Source organism: Nyctibius grandis, chromosome 8 (genome assembly GCF_013368605.1).
Source record: "Nyctibius grandis isolate bNycGra1 chromosome 8, bNycGra1.pri, whole genome shotgun sequence".
NCBI lineage: Eukaryota > Metazoa > Chordata > Aves > Nyctibiiformes > Nyctibiidae > Nyctibius > Nyctibius grandis.
The window spans coordinates 43,675,756-43,697,036 of NC_090665.1; the positions used below are offsets into that span (position 1 = coordinate 43,675,756).

At 39.9% G+C, this 21,281-nt stretch overlaps 1 protein-coding gene across 2 annotated transcripts in view; it reads right to left on the reverse strand.

Annotated features, from left to right (window-relative positions):
• Positions 1-21,281, reverse strand: part of LRP8 (LDL receptor related protein 8) — a 192,246-nt gene that overhangs the window by 56,192 nt on the left and 114,773 nt on the right. For both annotated transcript variants that reach the window (XM_068405864.1, XM_068405863.1), the window contains exon 3: positions 20,852-20,974. In XM_068405864.1, coding sequence (XP_068261965.1) covers positions 20,852-20,974 — 123 coding nt within the window. The remainder of the gene's footprint in view (positions 1-20,851; positions 20,975-21,281) is intronic.

Here is a 21,281-nt window from a genome sequence, read left to right on the forward strand (position 1 = left end):
ATACCTCCCCATGTGATTTGTAACTCGGCAGTTTGAAAGCATCTTGGAACAATTTCTGCACAGATACTTTTAGACAAGACACACATTCACTTTTTATTGAATCAAACATTATTTGACTGTTCTTAGTTTAAAGATACAAATGATTTTTCTAGACTCTCTTCAAATCTGTGGCACTGTGACCCTGAACTGTTAAAAATTATTTTCTACAAAGAATTCATTCTTTTCACTAGCAGTATTCTCACTCAGTACAAGCCTACCAGCCACAATCACCTTGGTCACTTGTCAAATTCTTATACAAGCAGCTGAGCACAGCACCAGGATCCATTTATTTATTTCTCTTCCCATATATTAATTTCTAGAATTCCTCATAATCTGCATACCAGAGTGCTCCATTCTTGTTACAGCAAATGCAGAAACAAATTCCAGAACAAGGCTTATTTCACATACATTCTGGCACATTTAAGCTCTTGACTTCTCCACTTCTTTTGAAGCAAAATAATGCTCGTCTCAAAATTACGTTTTTAAGCACAATTTAAAAACCAGTTCACCAGACTATATCACACAATTAACAAAAATCAGTTACCAGTCTGAATTTGAAGACAGAAAAAATATCATATTTTGTAAGTACTGAAAGTAATTACAAAAATCACTTAAATTAGAGAAATGCCTCTGCAAAGGTGGCTCTGTTTTATGGGGCCAGTACACAGACTAGAACTGAGAGTACTAAACAAATCAAAGCAAATATTCAGAACAATACTGGGATGAACCCACTGGCCAGCTACCCTGGTAAAAGGGGTGTTGTGGGAACAAAAGATATGAAAAAAACTGTAACGATCCTCACAGTAAGTGGCTACACACTGCCCATTTCGCAACCACATAAGCGAAGAAGTATGTGGGGCCAACTTCCATCTCCAGTTCTTCCCAGAAAACCCCACTTCCACCAAGGCAACAGGGTAGTACTTAGCCTGTAAACTGAGTTGTAAAATTATATACATATATATATATATATATATATATAAAAACTGGCCGATAACAGATATGTAAATTGTATAATATAAATTTTCCTGTGGCAGTTCCTGTCTCTCTTATCACTTAAGCAATAACTAGGAAATTGTCAGATATTCTAGTACTCTCCTGAAGATAAGCGTAGTTTGATAGCTGATGAACTCCTAATGAATATACTGTCACTTGCATAACCTTCCTGCAGCATAGGAACCTTTCTGTTCATCAAGGGCATGGATTAAACAGCTTCTCCGCTTTAGAGCATCTTTGTAATTAATAATATATTCTTCCCACTTCTAAATATAACCTATAATGAGATGCTTTAAAGAATCCAAACTGCACCTTTCACCAAGCACTTTTGATCAGAAGAAAATGAGCCACAGTTTGTTCAGACAAGGGAGCCTGCTTTAACGGTGACTGTCAGCTTCCCAGCGGGCCCAGTCCGGAAAGGCAGCAAGCCTACCAATGGCAGAAAACACCTTCCTCTATCTAAAACACAGTGTTTCTATCTCTGGGGATATTCTGTGTAGATCAGAGATGAAAAGAAGCATATATAGATATATTAGATATAGATAGTTTATTTAAGATAGTATACATAGATATATATTAGATAACTTCTGCTCAGTGAAGAATAATTAACTCCATGAAACCTCTGCCATCAATCCGCCTATCAGGCAGTAAGCTAATACACCGTGAAAAATCTCACCAATTACATTTTCCTTCCACGTGACATGTCCCCTTCTAAGAGGTTTCTCCTGCTTTCCATTTGTTGAGGAAAGACATCTCCAAGGATCACAGAACAAAAAAAAGGTTTCTTGATACCTACACTGTCTTTGGAGATATATGACTGATGATCCAGAGTTGGGGAGGAGGAAGGAGAGTGGCCCTCCTCTGCCTGTGAACAAACTATTTTCCCTTAACCAAACAAGGCTATTTTTGCCCTGAAAATTCCTTCCCAGTGACCTGGATACCCAACTAATTCCCAGATGGAATACCTCCTGGTGGCAGAGCTTACTGTGGCTTGCAGCAGCTCGGCCAAACATCTTTATGTATAAACTGTGCAGCTTCACAGACATCTGTTTGCATCGGCTGAGAGAACTTTCCATGTTTAAAAGCTACAGGACCATTAAAATCAGTCGAATGTTTGCACAGCAAAAAGTTGGCATTTCTATATCAACACCATATTTAAATGACAGGATATCTTTAAGACAGGTATCTACTTTGATTTAAAGACTTCAGTCGGTAAAGATTTCTGGACAAGTGAATCCACTTGTTTATTTACCACTACTGTTAAGAGCTGTGGTTTATCTCTAGTTCTAGTCCTTATCTCTAGTTCTCTTATCTAGTTTCGCCTTTTGTTCACTGGATCAAATGATGCTGCTTCTTGCTAAGCTATATAAACAACTCCGCAATGAAACCTCTCCTCTAAGGAGACAGGTGTAAATTGATAAAGGCAACTCTCAATCTTCTCTTCAATAAATCAAACACCCTTGTAAGGCATATTTTTCAACTCTATAACCATGTGAGCCTTGTAAGATTGTTCACAACCCCTTGTCTAATAACCTTTCCACTTTATAGCAGCTACCCATGTCTTTTACCACCTCTCAGTCACCTTTTCTTCAATGTGTTTAACATGGCTTCTCATTATTCTGTAAACTACATGTTTATAACCTTTATGCTTAAGTCAAATCACATATCACAAAATACACATAGTAGCTTATTAACACACATAGTATCTTATTAACAAGGTCATGATTCAATCAAGAAACAGTGAAAAAGTGAGACAACTCCTGTTTTCCCTAACATGTTGACACAGGTTTGTTTTGTTTTGTTTTTTTAAAAATCTTGATGTATTATATTCCATGATCAGCCTTTGTATGGTTTTGTCCAAAACTAATAACAGCACAATCAGCACATACAGCTCTTGGAGCTGAATTGTGTATTGTTGCAGCAGTTAGGAACTCAAGTCTTGAACTGCAGACCTTCTACAGCAGGTTCTGTACCATGCTCTGTTTAACCTTTTAAACTACCATGAAAATACCAGCTTTTACTAACTTACTGAAACTTCCACCAATATTCCATCATCTGTAAAAAAAAGTAATAAAAGTTCTTAAGAAAAAACAAAAATCAAAATACAGATCAGAAAACTCTCTGGCTGTGTCTTTCCATGAGAGTTTGCCACTATTTTGTTTTAAAAACACAAAACACTAATAGCTGTTGTTTAGTAGAAGGCATATTGTTAAATGTGCAAATGTATCTTCTTCTTCCTATTTCTCAACAGAAATGAGAAATACTCTTAATATTTTCTCATTTTCTGCCACTGCAGCTTACTGTTTCACTCTCATTGACCAGTATCACACTATATGGATTTGCTTTTCATACAGCTGAAGAATTCCTTACAGTCCTTAACATACCTGGCCATAAACTTGTCATGCATGCTTCTGGCTTTCCTTACTCAATGTCTTTATTATCTAACTACCCCTTGTACCTAGACTGTAATTGTTTCAACTTTCAATATTATAGGTTCTTATGCTGATTTCCTACGGAAACAAAGTTTCCATAAACAGTTTAAAAACCCCCAAGAATCTATTTCTCTGCCCCCATAAATTCTAAATGCAGTGGCCAAATCAAAGAAAATAACAAAAAGGTAAGAGTTGTCAAGGAGAGTTCCTATAAAGTCAGTGAAAATACATGACTAGTCTGACAGAACAAAAGGTTGCCATGTAAACTCAGTCTGTACTGGAAGGCAAAGAATCCATGCAGGAGGAAACTGGGGAAAACTTTTAAGTGGAATCCTTACCCTCTCATGCACCAAAAAGTCAATCAAGCCCAGGACATAAATGAACAAGGAGAGGGGTGGGAGAAAAATCAAACTTCCCTGGTTCTGGTGCTCCTGAAGCTATTTGTTAATCCAGTGACTGAATTATCTTTGTTTGCAAGAATCTGACCCACATAGCAAGGGGGGAAAAAGCCCACAGAAATATAGTATAATGCACTGGTTCTTAAGGGCTGGTACATGGCTTTTTAACTTTTTCAGAAGGAAAACGTTCTTTCCACCCTAGCGTAACTACAAGAGGTAGAATAGATCTCTGAGACAAAGTTCTGTCGCCTCTATAGTAGGTAAGATTGCATTTGGTCTGAAGTAATTTTTATGACTTTCAAGTTGAAAGTACACCTCATTTCCTTTGCAGGTCAGCTATAATTCCCTGTGCAGTCACCTAAGACTTGAGGGAGTCTGATGTCAGAACTTTAAATAACTTGCTGCCCTCACAGTGCCTAACCTTTCCAAAACCTTCTCTGACAACGAGACAGAGTTGTCTTTATGCAGGTTTTGCCACCTGCCAACTGCAGGAGAGAAGACACACAGAGCTCAAGGGGAAAGGGTCTAGCAGACTGCAAGAGCTTTGCTTTAAGACTCAAAGCACCTGCCCAGCCCTTCTTCACACTAAAGACAAGAGTAGTAAGAAGCCACCATCCCTGTCTGCTAACATCAGGGACACGGGATGACAGGCAAGCACATGCGCACCTTCCATTAATCATCGCACGCCTTGCAGAAAGGTCAGCTATACCGCTGTGAGTCAGCTCCTCTGCAGTATGGGCATCTGTGCCATCTTCCCCAAAGAAAACAGATGCCAGCCTGCTAATCTGCTTTTAGAAGAGAGGAAGGACAGCCTAGCCGAGATTTTGATCTGTGTCATAATTACAGTCTAGTCCTGCAGCACCACACTCTTCTGATGATCCCAGACTGGAGTTAACAAAGGCTAAGCTGAACCAGTACAGCCTTCAATGTAAAGGAAATAGTCTTTTACATTCCCCCTGAAGAGCAACAGGTGTCTGAATACCTGAAGAATTCTTCATTTTGTTGGGTTAAAAAAAAAACCCCGCAAAATAAAACAAACGAGAGTAGCCACATGAAATCAGTAAAATCAAATATCCATTTCTTACTGCTTGAAATAATAAAATAATAAATACATAAAATAAATAATAAAACAAGCCTACAAGATGCCCCAGCATCCAGATTCCAGCACTATTTTGAAATAGTGCCTAGTTTCAATGAACCAAAGTATATAGAAAATCAAATGCAAATCTGTGAGCATATTCAAGAAGAGGAGTAACATGCTCTTATTGACTTTCAATCAATAGAACAACTTTACTTGCTCTGCCCAGTCTCTGTGCTGTCTAGGTCCAGTTCGTAACATGGTTTTAGCTGACAAAACCTACACGCTACACGATGCGCAGGAGCTCCACGCATAGCAAATGTTTTTTTAAAAAAAAACAGATTTGTGCATGCATTGTGTGTATTGGCATGTGTCATCCATGGCTACCATAACTGTGCATTGAATCACCACACTCAAGGACTGCACGCTACTGTTCCTCTTCCTCTTCCTCTCAAACCTCTCCAATCTCTCCATCCAGTCAGTTTTGATCTCTAAAGATCTCCAGGGTTTGGGAAAGTGGTTAAGTAATTACAGTACAGAGGAAGTAAGTCAGCACATGTGCGGGTTTGAACTATCAAAATTTTTTCTTTGGCTCAGTAGGAGAGAAAATATGTCTTGAAAGCCAGAAACATCAGCCCTAGTTCTCATAATATTTGATGAGCAGATAGGGATGTATTCACTCCTCCTGGGACATATGTTACACAACAGCTTCCAGTGGCAGCTGCTTTATACTCTTTGGAAAAAACACTTCTTCCAAGCCAGCACCATAGGAGATGAATGAAAAAAGCCAAGTGAAGGAGAAGAATATGCAGAATTGTTGTTAGGCTATGAAAAGGTATGAACTGATCCCACAACTGTGAAGTTCCTGATTTTGCATAACCATTGAACACACTTTTCTCAGGAACCTGAATCCCAGACTTTTTTTTTTTTTTTTTTACAATTCTTTTGCAGAATTTGAGAGATCTCTCCTCCATTTATTATGTATAACAGGGATTACTGTTTTATTTAGTTTAAATTGGCCTTTTCTAAACATCATTCTATAGCTTCAAGCTATTTGCTTTTGAAATGTTTTCACAGTGGTTGTCTCCCTGGTATTTAGAAATCACCATGACTAACTCCTCATGGCTTCTTAAATATATGCAAAAAGAAAAGGACTTTGATTTATGTTACTAAATGCAGTCACATCACAGACTGTCTCCTGAAGCCAACCTTTAAAAACAGTAATAAATATTTCATACCATATGATGAAAGTATCATGTGCTCCCATCTCATAAAGAAAACAGTCACACACATGGAAACTCCTTGCTCACTAGTCCGTGGAAAGAAACTGTAATGCAGAACTTAGACACACATGTGTACAGAAGTTGGTATGCATAAGGACAATGCAATGGCCACTATTAGGTAAAGAGAAAATCTCGTACACATTAGGACTCAAATTGTGCTCAGAATTCAGGCCACCAGTGATCTGAGGCCACTAACAGTTTAGATCTGTTACTTTTTCTGTTTTTCATTGCAAGTATCATTTAAAAGGATAATTCTGCATTTCAAATAAAACAAGGTGTAATGTCTGCACAGTCTGGGAAGGAAAAGAAGGAAAAAGAAGAATAAAAATTCTGCTTTTTTTCTCCATAATCCCGACATACAATAATGCTTAAATATTTCTCCTTAAACCTTCACAACCAAAGTTACTGGCCCATAAAAAGTAACAAGGAACAGTTCAAGACACACTAAACAACAGAACGTTGCTGGCACTGAGACAACATCATACTGCTATTCTGCACTGATGTGCTCATTTCTAGACAACCCAAAAATCCATGCTCCCCGTCCAACAGCAGCTGGTAGTAGCAATAGTGACCTTTAAATTTCAGGACAATAAAGCCCAGCTCCAGCATGCATTAGAACAGCAAAATGCAAAATCTGAGAGCACATATGGAAGGGAAGATCCGTGCCTGAAGGCTACACAGATTCAAAACTTCCACCCCCTCCTTTTTTTTTTTTTCTTTTTAGAACTTTCACACGGATGGTTTTGAAGAAGTTGCTTAAGCTCAGTTTTTGTCAGAGCCTGTGCATCTCACTGCCCTCACTAAACTACTGATGCATGCACACGATATTAAAGCGTCGACATAGCCAGATGCCCCCCTTCCCACTAGCACTACAGAAATAAAGTCTGCAAAAGAAATTGCTTCCTAAAAGCCATTAATTTAGGGCATTCAGCTTAGAAGAAACTGCCTACACTGAAGCATCTCAAAAAGTTGCCATTTAAAAAGCGGTAATCTTTTTCAAAGGTCTCAGCTCAGAGACTACAGATATTTCCTTGTACGCTTCTGAAAGTCTAGGCTTTACTCCCCGACTTCACTTCTTAGAAAATAAATTAGAAAATACCTTACTAAAGAGGTGTGAAGAAAATGTAAGTAAGGGATTACGAAAGAGCAATGTTTAAATTAAAATGTCCACATGCTCTCAACTTTTACTCAGTTAATTAAAAAAAAAAGGGCAAGAAATTAGACCAAGAGTAACACTGAAGTTAAGAGCTTTTAACCCCATGATAAAAATCAAACTATAATTCATAGCCCTATTATGAACTAGTGCCTATTAAAGAGGAATATAGTCAACACTTACTCCAACCACTTAGCAAGATACAGTGGCACCGCTGTGAGCAGCTTTGACAAAATTACACCACTCTGCCTTTTGCAGATGGTGACACTTTGAACCACTTCACTCACCTATGGTCCCACCACAAGGCAGCAGAGCCAAAACTCAAACCCAGTTTCTTGACTGCCAGACCTGCATCTCAATAACTTTCCTGAGCAATGTCATGCAAGTCCCCTGAGAAACATGTACAATATCTTAATTCCCTACCACTACCTCAATGTGGAAAGCAGAAGCAACGGTGCTCCACCACTGGCACCAGACTCCTGTTCTCCCACCCTTCCTTTCGCCCTCCTACCTTAACTGCTGCTCACCCTGCCCTTGGCACAAAGCATCCTCTCATACTACTTTCTCATGCTCTTTTTCTTCCTCAAATCTGCCCTCATAGGCTACTTTCAGAAAATCTGTAATAATCTTGTTAATAGAATTATATATCTTCATATCTATTATATATCTCTCTATATAAGGGTAAGAGTCAAGCCATGCTTGGCCTCATCTGAGGGACCCTTTGACCGTATTACTATAATCTTTGTTTCACTCCTCCTGCAATTCCTGTTTCATGAGTCTTGTTGATTTACTTGAGTCTGTTCTCATTTAAAACCCACTCCGCTAGCCCCCCTGTGAGTAACTTTACCACGGCCATAAGCTCTGTGCTAGAAGGCAGCTGCCCACGCTGGGACAGAACCCTGCTGGCTTCAGTATTGCTCTGTTGCAAACACAATTACTTAGTTATAAAGGCAATGGAGAATGCTATTACAGTACCCATGTTTGATCTGCTTTTCTGAATGTACCCTCACGCTCCTCTTGGTGCTGAAATAACCACCGAGTTTAATCACCGTTTGTAAAGTACTTGGTGGTTATGGGATAGAAGTACAATATAGAAGAGGTTTGCAGTAGAGTAGTTAAGTGCAAAAAGGATTTTAAAATGTGATTTTAAAGTCGACAATTTTTCTTTAATCCCTTTAGAGCAGTTTATTTTGCTGTCTGGCTTGAATATAATGGATCAGGAACTGTTTCTCTGAGTTTCACAACGGATAAGCAGTTAGGTAATTATGGAAACAGAATGGAACTTTAATTATAAAAAAATCCATAGATTGTTCTATTGTGATCTTCAACAGCATTGCAGTTTCTTATAAATGAACATATTGTGCAAGCTGGGAAAAAAACATTGATTAAAATAATCAAATTATTTTGATACTACTAGAAACCTAGACATGTTTCCCCTTTGTGAAAAACCAAAACACTGTATCTGACTGGTTGAGAGATCTGAATTACCTCTTCCAAAACCTACTTTAACTTTTCCTCACAGATTAATTTAATTAAATCTATTATGACAGGGTGGATTTTTTTTTTTTTTTAATTTTTATATAAAGTATACGAAAGCTTCATGCACCCTGATAAATCTAGAAGATTTTACCAACAGCTTTTTATCTTGACTTCCTACCAGTCATTTTCAGCTGAAGCAACTTGTTTGATTAACATGCTGTTTTCAACCATGCCAGCAACTAAATACTTTTAGAAGTGAAACATCTCTAGTTGCACTTACAGGCACCTGGTAAGCAGAGCAACTTTTCAGTTCCTGCTCTGAAAAGCTATAATATCATTAAACACATGATCAAAGAGGTTAGTCATAGGGAGGAGTCCATAACTGGAGTTATCCACCATGTCAGGCTACTAACTGAATAGTCGCCACCCGTTTTGTCAGTGGAGCAGGTGCCCTGCACTTGATGCCAGCCCAGGATGGCCACATAAGTACCCAACAGCTCAGGGCAGGTTGGGTCTGGTGGAGGCAGCGCCACTTCTCCAGATGCTCAAGAGTATAAATGAGACTCTGGGGTTCATGTACGAGTGCACGTGTACACGCTGGCTCCTTCCCTTTCTTTCTCCCGCTAATCAAGAAGCAATTCTGTACCCCAGGCACTGGGAAGAAGGATCACTCACAGACTGCATGCTGGGCTCCATTGAGAGCCCACTGGTTACAAATAGCGATGAAAACACAGCCTCTTCTGAAGTCTCTCAACTGTGGCTAAGACTCCAGCACACACCCGTGCAGCTCTCTGAGCCTCTGTATCAGCAGCTGCTTTTTCATTTTCCTTCTTCCCAGGCTCATTTTCTTTCTCTCGTTCACAGAGATTACTCCTGTTCTAATCAAAACAGGGAGGGAAAAGGCCCACAGAACACTAGGGGGACAAAACTGTACAAAGGATAAAGGAGTTGAGTCGCATTGAGACCATACCCATTTGTAAAAGAGATTATGGTTGCAGAAGTGCTTCTTATCGATAGGGAAAATAAAGCCACAAAAAGTCCCTAGATGAGCAAGTGTAACAAAACCTGCCAAGATAAGTGATGAAAATTATAGAAAGAAAAATTATACAGGTGTCCAGGAAACTTCCAGAATTAATGGTAAAACACTTTTTCCTGCTACCTGAAGTCTGCACCATTTTTAATCCAAATAAAAGGCTTACCTAAGTATGCTACAACATTGGTATTTCACCTTATATCTGCCACTACAGTATACTGCCTTAGTTCTATCAAAGGATCAAGTATACAAAACAGCACACAGGACTTTTTAAAAATTCATACAATAGAGGAACAATCGAGTGCGGTGTCGCACTCCATGTTACACCATCTCCAGCACCCACAGCAGCTGAAAGGAAGCCATCCTGCACCACTGCTGGCAATACCTGCATGGCCACAAAGGGGCAATTGCTTCATCAAGATCTGAGCTCATAACCAAGTGAAGATGCTGCTTTTTCACACTAAGGTGACAACACTTCTGAGGTGTTGAGGTATCAATAAATGAACTGCTGCTCAAAGAGACCAACAGAACCTGAAGAACTCAGGGCAAAAAAAAGCATTCAGTAGAGAAACATAGATGTAATAATTTCTAATATGTCCTCACTCTTACACGTGTAAAAGAAAGTAAGTCTGAAAAGGTTCTGCAGCTATTAAATAATTGTGTTTCTTATCTTGCAGTGAACATTTTATCTTTTATATACATACAAAGAAACCCCCACCTGTTTTCTTTTTCAGAGGATGGAACAGGCAGCTTAGATAGCAATTTTAATTGAATGTGTTCAGGCTGTGCACAAGAATAGTGGTGTGTAGACCTGTGGCTGAGAAGAAAAGGCCTTCCCCTGCCACCTACACCTTTACTTCATTACAAATATCCCTGCTGGTTCACTCAACTCAGCTCCAAGTTTGACACTTGCAACATGTCTACAGGCAGGAACTGAAGCAGAAACATATGAATTCTAGCAGAATTCAGTATGTTGATCACTATTTCTCATCCACATTCCATACAGGACCAATATACCTGCTGAAATGCTTGAACAGCATGCCAGTTTTTTGTGTGTCTGTGCATACATGCATTTCTAAATCCACATGTATAATTTTACCCATATAAATGCACACACAATGACTAGAAATGAAATTGCTGACTGTCAAACATGCTAAACATGCTTTTCCCTGTACGAAAAAAAAAGGAGAAGCATGGTTATGTTTGTGCTAAAATGACTAGAGTTTGCAAGCGCTGCGCCAAAAGAGAGAATTCAGGGTCTTCATACAATTACTTGAGTCTTGTACAACAGTACACCTAGAGAACTCAAATGACACGGTAAGATGACTACCCTAGCAATGTAAGCCAGAAAAATGGTGCAATAACTGGCATGAGTCCATTCACATGGGAATGTGTAAGCATGTGGGGACTAACAAAGCTACTGAGCTAAGTCCTCTGTGTTTTAATGCAAAGGATTCTTAACATGTTTTAATATGTTAAAATACAAGAACAGAGAGGGTGAGCTGAAATCTGTCACTCCGAATATAACCACTGAATACAGCGTCCCTAGAAAGGAGGCTAGAAGCCATTGTTCCAGCAAAGCCCTGATTAAGGCTCTCGGAAGCTATGGAAGCTCATCGCATCCCACAAACACACAGGGTGAATGAAGATCCACGCTACCCTCACACGTGCAGACAGCACCGTCAGCGACCGTGCCTCACCCCAGAGCACAATCTGCCTGTAAGCATTTCAGAGAATTAAAAATCTCCAGTGCAAGGTTTAAATTACATAAATTATCTGCCAAAGCATGCAGAGACTGCATATTAAACCAGTCTTAATCATGATCCTAATCCTCAAGGAAGCAGGATGGAGTATCACAAGACCCTTATTAAAACTGCAAATGATTTCAGTGGGAGTTTGTCCTGAACGAAAACATGATCCTGCAACTGTAGAAACGGAGAAAGAGAGGAAAAATACCTATCAAGGAAAAGGTAGTGGAACTAGGAATCACAGATTCAGCATACAATTCGTTATGATACTGAAGCACAGAAGCTCTTTAAATGTGAATAATGTTAAAATAATGTAATTTGATGTTCACTTATTTTCCTCACACCATAATTCACCCATTTAAGAAAGAAGAAAAGGTTTGCCTTCTGTGCTTTTGCTGTGCAATACAGCTTCATTCAGTTAGCAAAACATTTCAATTTTCAAATTAAGTTTTGCTTTTGATTCCCAGAAATGATTTCCTTTTCACATCAGCCATAGTAAGTAAACTAACTAACCATGATCCCCCTCGCTAATAAACAAGCAAAAATATAAATTAAAAAAATCAGGTAGTCTGAATTTCAGAAAGCAAGCAGCAAGAGAGTGGAAAAAATGAAAGCACTAGGCAACGAAAAGCTGCTTGAGTATTTCTGAAAACCTCTTCAGTTTTTCCTAGTTCAATATTTATGGCCTGTTAAATAATTACACATACAAGAGCTTCATATGCTCAACTTTCATTTTCCTGCTATTCTCTCCTATTGAAATAACTGCAAGATTAATTATAGTCATAAAAAGGCAGCATCAAACGCTTTTATGATCATTCCTGTTTATGAACTGCATGAATGCATTAGACCAATAGGAAAAATATTTAAATGCCAGCATTTAAATCTTTGTAGCAGTCAACTAGCAAAAGCTCAAAGTTGATCTGAGGTACAGGAACACTGCAAATGTCACAGCTTGCAACACTGCATGAAAAAGTGACTTTCTCACAAGGTAACATTGCTTAAGAACAGAACAACAAAAACATCAGAAAAGACCCGATAGGTATTTTCTATTGGTTTTCCTTTAGGACTCAGCCCTCTGAAAAGGTCACTTCTGAGATATAAGCTCTAAACACCAAACACCTTCCCTTAAAGGAAGAAGGGAATTTTGAACATTTTGTTTTGAACATGTATTACTTAAAACTCTTTAGCAATGGTAGGATTGGAGCACAATCATTGCATACCCTAAATTCATTTACATCTCCAGGTAAGTAAAATGCTGAGACCACCAAAGCCATGTAATCATCGAAAAGGAGATGTAATTCACTGCCCATGAGCCACAGATAAAGTTATCCCACTACTAGGGATAAACAGCTAGGCTTTAAGTTTGCTGAATTTCCTTTGATGTAAAAAGTATCATTTCATGCTTCAAGAAAAGGAATAGTATAGGCAGGAAAAACTGGATTTGGTTCCTTATCCTGTCAAAGACTTCTTGTGTTAGTTCTTACGGTTTTGTGTCCTTTGGGATATTGAGGTCATCTTGGAGTTGCTCAAGAAGGACACACTTGGAGGCTTTCAAAGCAGTTACAGTGGTTAAGGAACCAGAGGCACTTGGGAAGCAAGTACACACTGGCTGAGACAGGATGATTAAATCAGGAGTAACGGTACATTTGTGAGAATTTGAAGGGTTATGTACACTTAGGAAAAAAAGGGCTTTTAAAAATCTGCACTGGACTATAAGCCAGGATTTGTAAGGAACTACCAGTCTGCTAACAGGCCTCAACAAGTCTGTCCATCTCTAGTGTACTGTTAAACACTTAATGGAAAGGACAGGAGTCTGGAACCCTCTGCTAAGTAGACCTGGAAGCTAAGTAGCATACTGAAGACATAAAAATGAATTAATTTTGAAGTTATATTTCGGATGTGGTAAAGCTTTGACAGAGGTGAGTGAACAATGCAAAAATTGTATCCTGGTTGTAGAACTGTGTAATTTCCAATTATCTGACAAAATAATCTGAAATGAGACACTCCAGATAAGGAGAGGTTGAGGGAACAGCATTTGTTCAGCCGTCAGAAGAGAAGGCTAAAGGAAGATTCTATTGCTGCCTTCAACTACAAAATGGGAGGGACTAGAGAAGATGGAGCCAGACTCTTCTCGGAGGTGCACACTGTCAGGATGGGAGACGACACACATGTCCTACAACAAAGGAAATTCTGGTGAGATACAGGGATTTTTTTTCATTAATAAGGGTGGTCAAACATGAGGACAGGGGTCCACTTTGAGCAGGGGATTGGACTAGATGACCTTCAGGTCCCTTCTATCTTAAATTATTCCACGACTCCATGGAGAGACGATTATGGGGTGTCTTCTCTTTATTCTGTCTCCATAAATTTGATCACCTTGACAAATCGAAGCTTTCATCATTAGCCCTACCAACTAGTCTGGGCATCTCAAAATGACACTACCTCTTTTGTGCCTTGTCACCAGAAGGATCCTGTAGCTCTAGAAGTGTTCCCACATCCTGTACCTTGTCCTATATTTGTTTTACAGATGAAGTGGAAACCTGGGATGTGATCCAGCAGTGCTCCCAACGGCCCACCAGAGACAGTGACAGGGGGACAATTGCAGATGGACAGTGACAAGATTATTGAAGTTGCTGTATTTTATGCTGGCAACAGCCAGCTAGTGTAGTGGGAGTGTTGTTAAAATGCACACCTGTACACCTGACATTAACATTACCTTACCCAGTTCCCTGAATGATCTGTAACAAATAAATCCAATAGAATGGTCTTTAACTTACATGTTCCACTGCATTTACAATCCCCCATCATCTTATCACATATATACAAACAGATCTGCTCTTAATGCTGTGGAGGAAAAAAAAAAAGAAAAAGAAAAAAATCTTCTCTGCTACTGCCCCAGGTCCTAAAACCTGGTATCTGGCTGTGCCTGGCTGATTGGCCTAATTTTTTCTTTTGCTACATGAAGTTCAACGGCCCAGTGTATGTGACGCCCTGAATGAGACAGCCCACCCTTCTCCAGGATAAATCCTCCAAGGGCAGGGAACAGTTTATTAAGTCACTTTCCACAAAAGCGCAGTAATGTCACCAAACTCACTTAGTCACGCGGGAGGTCTGGATCAAAGACAAATAACAGAGATGTAATATCCTTTGGGGTGAACGGAGAGCTAGGAGAGGACTGTGTGTTTGGGGGTCAGCAATACCATCAGTTAGAGAATTTTGCATTTGGACAACTGAATAGAAAAGGAGGGCAGAACCAATCACCACTGTGAGAGATCAGCATACACAGCAGCAGCACATGAAGTGCCTAGGACCATGGAAAATACCCATTAAAAATATAACTGTCAAGTTTGGATACATCCCCCTGAACAACTCGTAACATGTACTTCAAAATAAAAAGGACTGCATGAACTGGTACTGTATTTCAAACCAACATCCAGGGTTTGATTTTTATATTCCATTTCCATTTAAAAATCTATTTCCAAGACTCCTGCTTATTAAACCTGCCCTATTAAATCATTCCCTATTCCATGCAATATGAATTCAGGTCTCCTCTTCCCTTTTTCTTCCTCGTATCACCCTACTATACCTTTCTGTATAATAATTTCTGCTCGTAACTAGGAGAATGTCACATATCTGATAAAGAAATAAGTGGTGAGTTTATGCTGCCTGCATTCCTCAATCTCATTATACATACAATGTCCTAAGGCAAGAGTTTGCCAGCTTAGATTTTCACTTGCTCTATCCCTTTAATTTGTGTTCCCATCAGTGCTGTTACTGTTTGTTAGCATTTGTTTTTATTTTTCTCTAGAGATTTTTTTGTTTAAGTCACTGGTTAAACAATCGAAACACTTCAGAGGGAAATTTAAAATTTTTTTCTTGGGAAAAAGCAGAATGATTCAGTACCTTTGCTGGAACAGCATTAGGTGGATAACATTCGTTTTGCTGGGGGTGTCTGTTAGCTCAGTAAGAAAAATGACTTCCCTTCCCCCTCTCTCAGCTTCAAGAAACTGGATAGGAAAACAGTGAGGAATCTTTCCATATGCATAAGCAAAGCCTGTGCATATCAGCAGTGGCTGCACCACAGCTCTATGGTGATCATCGAGGCACACTGGGCTGCTTTTAGTGAGAGCAATATAAAATAAGCCCAGGGCTTCAGCCATGGTGGGCTCTCCAATGGGAAGGTATGTGTAGGCTACCAAAGATTTCCTTGCAGCTGGCAGAGGCCTACTGCTGTATAACCTTGCGGCAAACAATTACAAGATCCCCAGCATTCAAGCCTACTCTGAGGTCAAAAATATTTTCTGTATCTCAAAGCAGCTGCTGGTGAGGTACGTGGGAGTTGCAGGCATCAGGCTGACAGAGGCACTAACTCTACTCCCAGATACTCTGCTATCCTTCTTAATGATTTGCAGGGAGCTCCTTGCATACTAACAAGCTGGCAGATGAAGATGAAATCCATTATCATTTCAGAGCAACCTTCCAACGACAGCAGGTTTGCACCAACTCTAGGCTCTCCCGCACCGCAGGCAGGGAGAAGCAGCAATGGCTGATGTCAAACAGGAGGACAAGCCTACTTGTCCCCCCGCTATTTTCGCCAAGGAAGACGAGGCTGGGAGTTGGCATGCCCAAGTACTAACTCTTCCTCTTCTCCACCAGGAGCACCGCTGCAGCACAGCTAAATGGTGTTTCTTTGTTCCTTCTCACTCACCATCCCATTTCTTTTCATTTATTAAGTATGTTTCTCAAAATACCTTTCTTCTCTTCAATATTAAATTCCTCCTCCCTCTCCCAGCCTCAATCAATACAACTTCTTACATTGTGAATTTGGTCACTTCTGCCCCTTGCAGGTAGCACTAATTTCTGAGTTCACATGGTTTTGCTTCTCCTGATTTAGGGGCTCGTTCTGCTTCCACACAGAAACAAAAAATAAAATAAAACATGTCTCCCCCCAAAACTGGCAGTATTTCTAATGACAACTTCAGAGAGAACAGATCTAGCCCACAAGATGCCCCTGAATAGATCAGCTTACAGAAAAGGGGGACGTGTTTCTTTGAAACCTTAATATAAATTAAATGAGACAAAATAAATTCAGCAGCCAGATAATAGCACTGAAAAACTGACAGATGGCAGAACACTGAGGTTTAGTAGCGACACTCACGTGTAACATGAATAATTCACTTGGACAAACCTATGGATGTGAGAGCATGTTTAAGTTAAGGATTTGGCTCAAAGAAAAAGAAAGAAATGAGCAGTTTCTTATTCATAATGACCCATTTCAAATCAAAAGCCTAGACAACCACCTTCTCCAAAATCAGCCCATGCTAGAAATTAATTGGCCTTCAACTAGCACCAAAACCCGCAAGCCCTATAGATCTCATCAGTTGAGAATTCAATGCGACTCAAAAAGATATCCTTACACCTACCGCTCCCAGCCACATTCAGTGGCTTGAAGAAAATGCAGTTTAAAAAAAAATAATTGCATGAATAGCAGACAGGGCCCTAGACATTACAGGTCCAACAGAAGTCAGGCCAGCTGTGATGCTATCTTACCTATCTGACATAAGACAGGCCACGCTGTCCTGAAGATCCGGGGATGGGTAACATCCCTAGAGAGAATATTGTTAGGTACAAAGCTGGGCAATTTCAGTGATCTGGGAAACAGAAAAAGCAAAATACTGGTTTGGTTTTGGAGGGGGGTTACCTAAAAAAACAACAACCACAAACTTATCTTTAACAGAGCATTAGAGATGAGGACACATGATCCCCAACTAGCTATCAGAGAGCACAAAATGTATTTTAAAAAAGCAGCACAAAAGTATTCAGAAAATAAAAAGCCATTTAGCAGCTGGCTAGATGCTGAGAACTACCCTGTTTTGATCACATTCTAAGCTGGAAATACTCCAAAAAGGTGATAGTCAGCATTATCAATGAGCTTAACCTCCCTAGCTTGAACGGACTATGGACAATATCCCAACGTTGCATTAATTGAGGAATAACCCTGGATCCTGGCAGAGGTGCTGGCAATTATGTGGCCTGTCTGAAAGCAATTGATTTTACAAAGCAGTTTGATCTTGCCAGAGGTGAGAAACTTCCATTTCCCAACCTGCCCCTTCCCTAGGGAAACTCCGCAGTGCAGACTCCTCCAAAGAGCTCTGCTGCATTTCTAAACAGGAAAATGAGACAGTCCTAGGGGCCTGCAGTCATTCCTCAGCCACAGGGAGAAAACTTCTGCCTTGTTTTCATCAGGGAGAAAGAAAATGGGACTGGATCATACAGGAATGTCCAACTATATCGTTTGCCTCTCAATACATTTTCTGTCTGTCATTACAGCCTCTTCTTTGCCCTTAAATAACATTTACACACACAAAGAGCTAGGCCTTCTAAGTTAAGGGTACAAATTAAAAGCAAAGCCTAACACTCCCCTCTCTTGTTTAATAGCCCACCAGGTTTATAACTCCCTACTGTTTTGACCAGTGGTGCTAGGAAGACCTGCAAACACATGTGAATTAACCCCACAACCAGCACTGTGCTTATGCATTACCAGGTTGATTCTGTTTCTTCACAGAGCAGATTGGATCAGCCTTTGAGATGACACATACTTTGACAAGGATACAGAACATCTGGAAAGAATGTCCTTACTGTGCAAATTAAAGCCTGTAGCTATCAACAGTCATAAGATTAAAACTACTTGATCTTCATCTGATTAAGTGTGAACTTCAGATCTGAATAATCCTATGAAACAAGTGAAGTTCCAAAATTCTAGTTGCAGACGCTTTTAAGATTCAAAGGCAAGCTTTTCACTGGTACAGACAGAAACATCGGCTTCTCTTGTGAGTCAGCCACAAGTCAGACACAGGCTTGTATCAAGTATCCTGTGAATATCAAGACAGGAGTTCATGCATCCATCACAGAAAAATTGATCTATTTTGGCTAAACCTCATAATAAAACCTAAATATCTTGCACTGAGGCAAAGCACGGTAAATCTGCCTGAGACAGTGTTTTCGTTCAGCCTGCACCCAGGGCTAAACAATAACCAGTTGTTCGATCACGCAAGACCCCTCCCCAGCCAAGAAAGGGAATTGGGAAAAGGAGGGAGACTCATGGGTTGACATTTAAACAGATTTAATAAAATAAGAAAACCAATATCAATATGGATACAAAAGACACAAAGGTATACTCAGCCCATAGAGTGGTGGCAAGTCCCTCCAGGGATCACAACCGTTGAGAAGAAATGAGAAGGAGGAAGAAGAGAGCACAGCAAACAGCCCCCCATCCCCAGCAACCTTTCCCTTTTATCGTGAACCTGACACTAATGCTATAGTATACACCCGTGGGCCAACCTGGGGCAGCTGCCCTGGCTTACTGCTAATGGCCTTCATCACCATACCATGGCTGGCCACAAACTGAAACAAAATGTGCCAGAAAAGTGATTCTATAAATTTTATCCCCGCAAAACCAGGACAGACAACTACAAACAAATGAAATATGGCATAGTTATATGCCGTAGTCTTTGACCTGGTTTCAAAGCCCTTGTATTTAAAAAAACAAGTTAAGAATTTGTCCATACAGGTGCTGTTAGTTTCACAAGGAATTCCCTATTCACCCCTTAGGCATATACTACAGAATGGAACTACTCCCGGTGTTGAGGTGACACTGGCCCACTCCCATTAGCACCAGTGAGACATTTCAAGGGCCATCTGTTCTTCTGAGCAGAACAACCACCACAGAAATCCAGACTTCAGTCTTTTGGATGGTTTCAAGCAGAAATATCACACAAAACTGAACAAATTACTTTCTCCTCAGGATGGCAGTCCCATACTGTAACAATCAGAGGCTCGGGTCAAGTCTGTTTTGCTATAAAGTTTTAAGGCTGATTTCCCCAGAGGATGAACTAAGTAGGGCAAAAATGGAAGGTGAAATGGCTAGAAAAGGAATGGAAGATGATTATGAGAAATCAGAGATCTTAGTGCTGCATGGCCTATACACAATCCATGCTATGGCGTCTGCCAAGAGATTTACAGGCAGAGACCGCAGGGAATGGAGCTGCTTAGTTATTCAGCCCCCCTCCAGACAATCAGCTAGTAGAAGCAGCATTAATAAGATAGCTTTTGACTAAGGAGGATGCAGGGTGAAAGACCAACACATACAGTACATAAATATGTTAATGTAGTTACTGAAGTAATTTTTTTTCTGTAGCCTGTATATGGCTGCAAAAATGATTCCATTAATTTTATGCAAGAGAAGTGCATTTATCTTTCTTAATTAGGGAGAAAGTAGGACCGGTACTAGGCTTAAAAACAAAAGTATGGTTAATTTTGAAGTCCTCTATGTGCCCTACTCTGATGAAATCCAATAAAATACTTCCTCTAACTCTGCTTCTGGCTCATGGGAATATATTTGTGAAGTACACGACTGGAAATTCAGTAGAATGGCTTGTACTGGTTTCTTGGTCTGTCCAAGAACAAATCTACAGACATAAGTAAGCACACAAATAGAAGTCTACATATTACCAAGTGTTTTCATTAAAATATCCCTTGGGTTTCCCTTCAAGCCAACATGAGACAACGCTTCACAGTTCCAGAACAATGGAGCATGAACGGACCTCCTCAAAGAGTCAAAAGAACAAGATAAAACACACTACATGAAAATCAAGCATGTCCTTTTACTAACTGAAACAATGGGTTTTTAAAAAGTGTTACCTGCAGGTAGCATCTGTCACACTTACCTTTTTCTTCATTTGTTCTCAAAGGCAAAAAAAAAGAAAATTGAGCAATGCTCTAACATTGCAAAGTTCCTCTGTAATGACAGAAGCGCTGTCTGCAGCGATAAATCCCAATATGCTACCATGCAAAATGCTGCAAATCCGAGTTTCCAAAGGCCTGATCCCAGGTGAGTGTGATTCTTTGTGCACCGCTGCTGATCATGAGCCTGACAACCAGATAAACGGTAACAGAGCTAGAGATGTTTTCAATTGTGTTACAGACAGAAATACACACTAGACAGTGCTGCCCGTATCACAGCCTGGAAAACCGGTACATTCAAAAGTTTGGAAATCATCTGATTTGAATGACCTGAATTTTTTGTGTCTTTAATTTCTGTTCCAACAGAAGCAAACGTTGACAGATCATCCTGCAAGCATGGGGAACACCACTTCCAATTTCTCTACGCTTTCATAAGACATGTCTGAGAAACATCACTTTTCTGTGCTACTCACTGCATGCTGCTTCCGATTCATCTGACCCATCAGGACATTCTTCTTCACCATCACATTTCCACCTGGCTGGGATGCAGTGGCCGTTGTCACAAGTGAAATCTGACTCAGCACAAGTTTTCTTTGCTGCAAGAAAAAAAATGGCATGAATATAAGTAGTGCAGAAGACCTCCATTGCATCCAATCCCACTAAAGACAACACTGATTGCCCTGTATTGAGAGGTTTCGTTTCACATTTAACATTGCTTCTTCATGACAGAGTCAAACAGGTATCAAAGATGGGCGTTTCTCCTCACTAGAACTTTTATCCCTTCATTATTGAACATGAATTCACTCTTTTATGCCTTTTTCCAGACATTCAAAAATCAGGGATGTTCTTTTCCAAAATAATTTTCTAAGACTTTACTACAAAAAGCTGCTGCATACGTGGAAC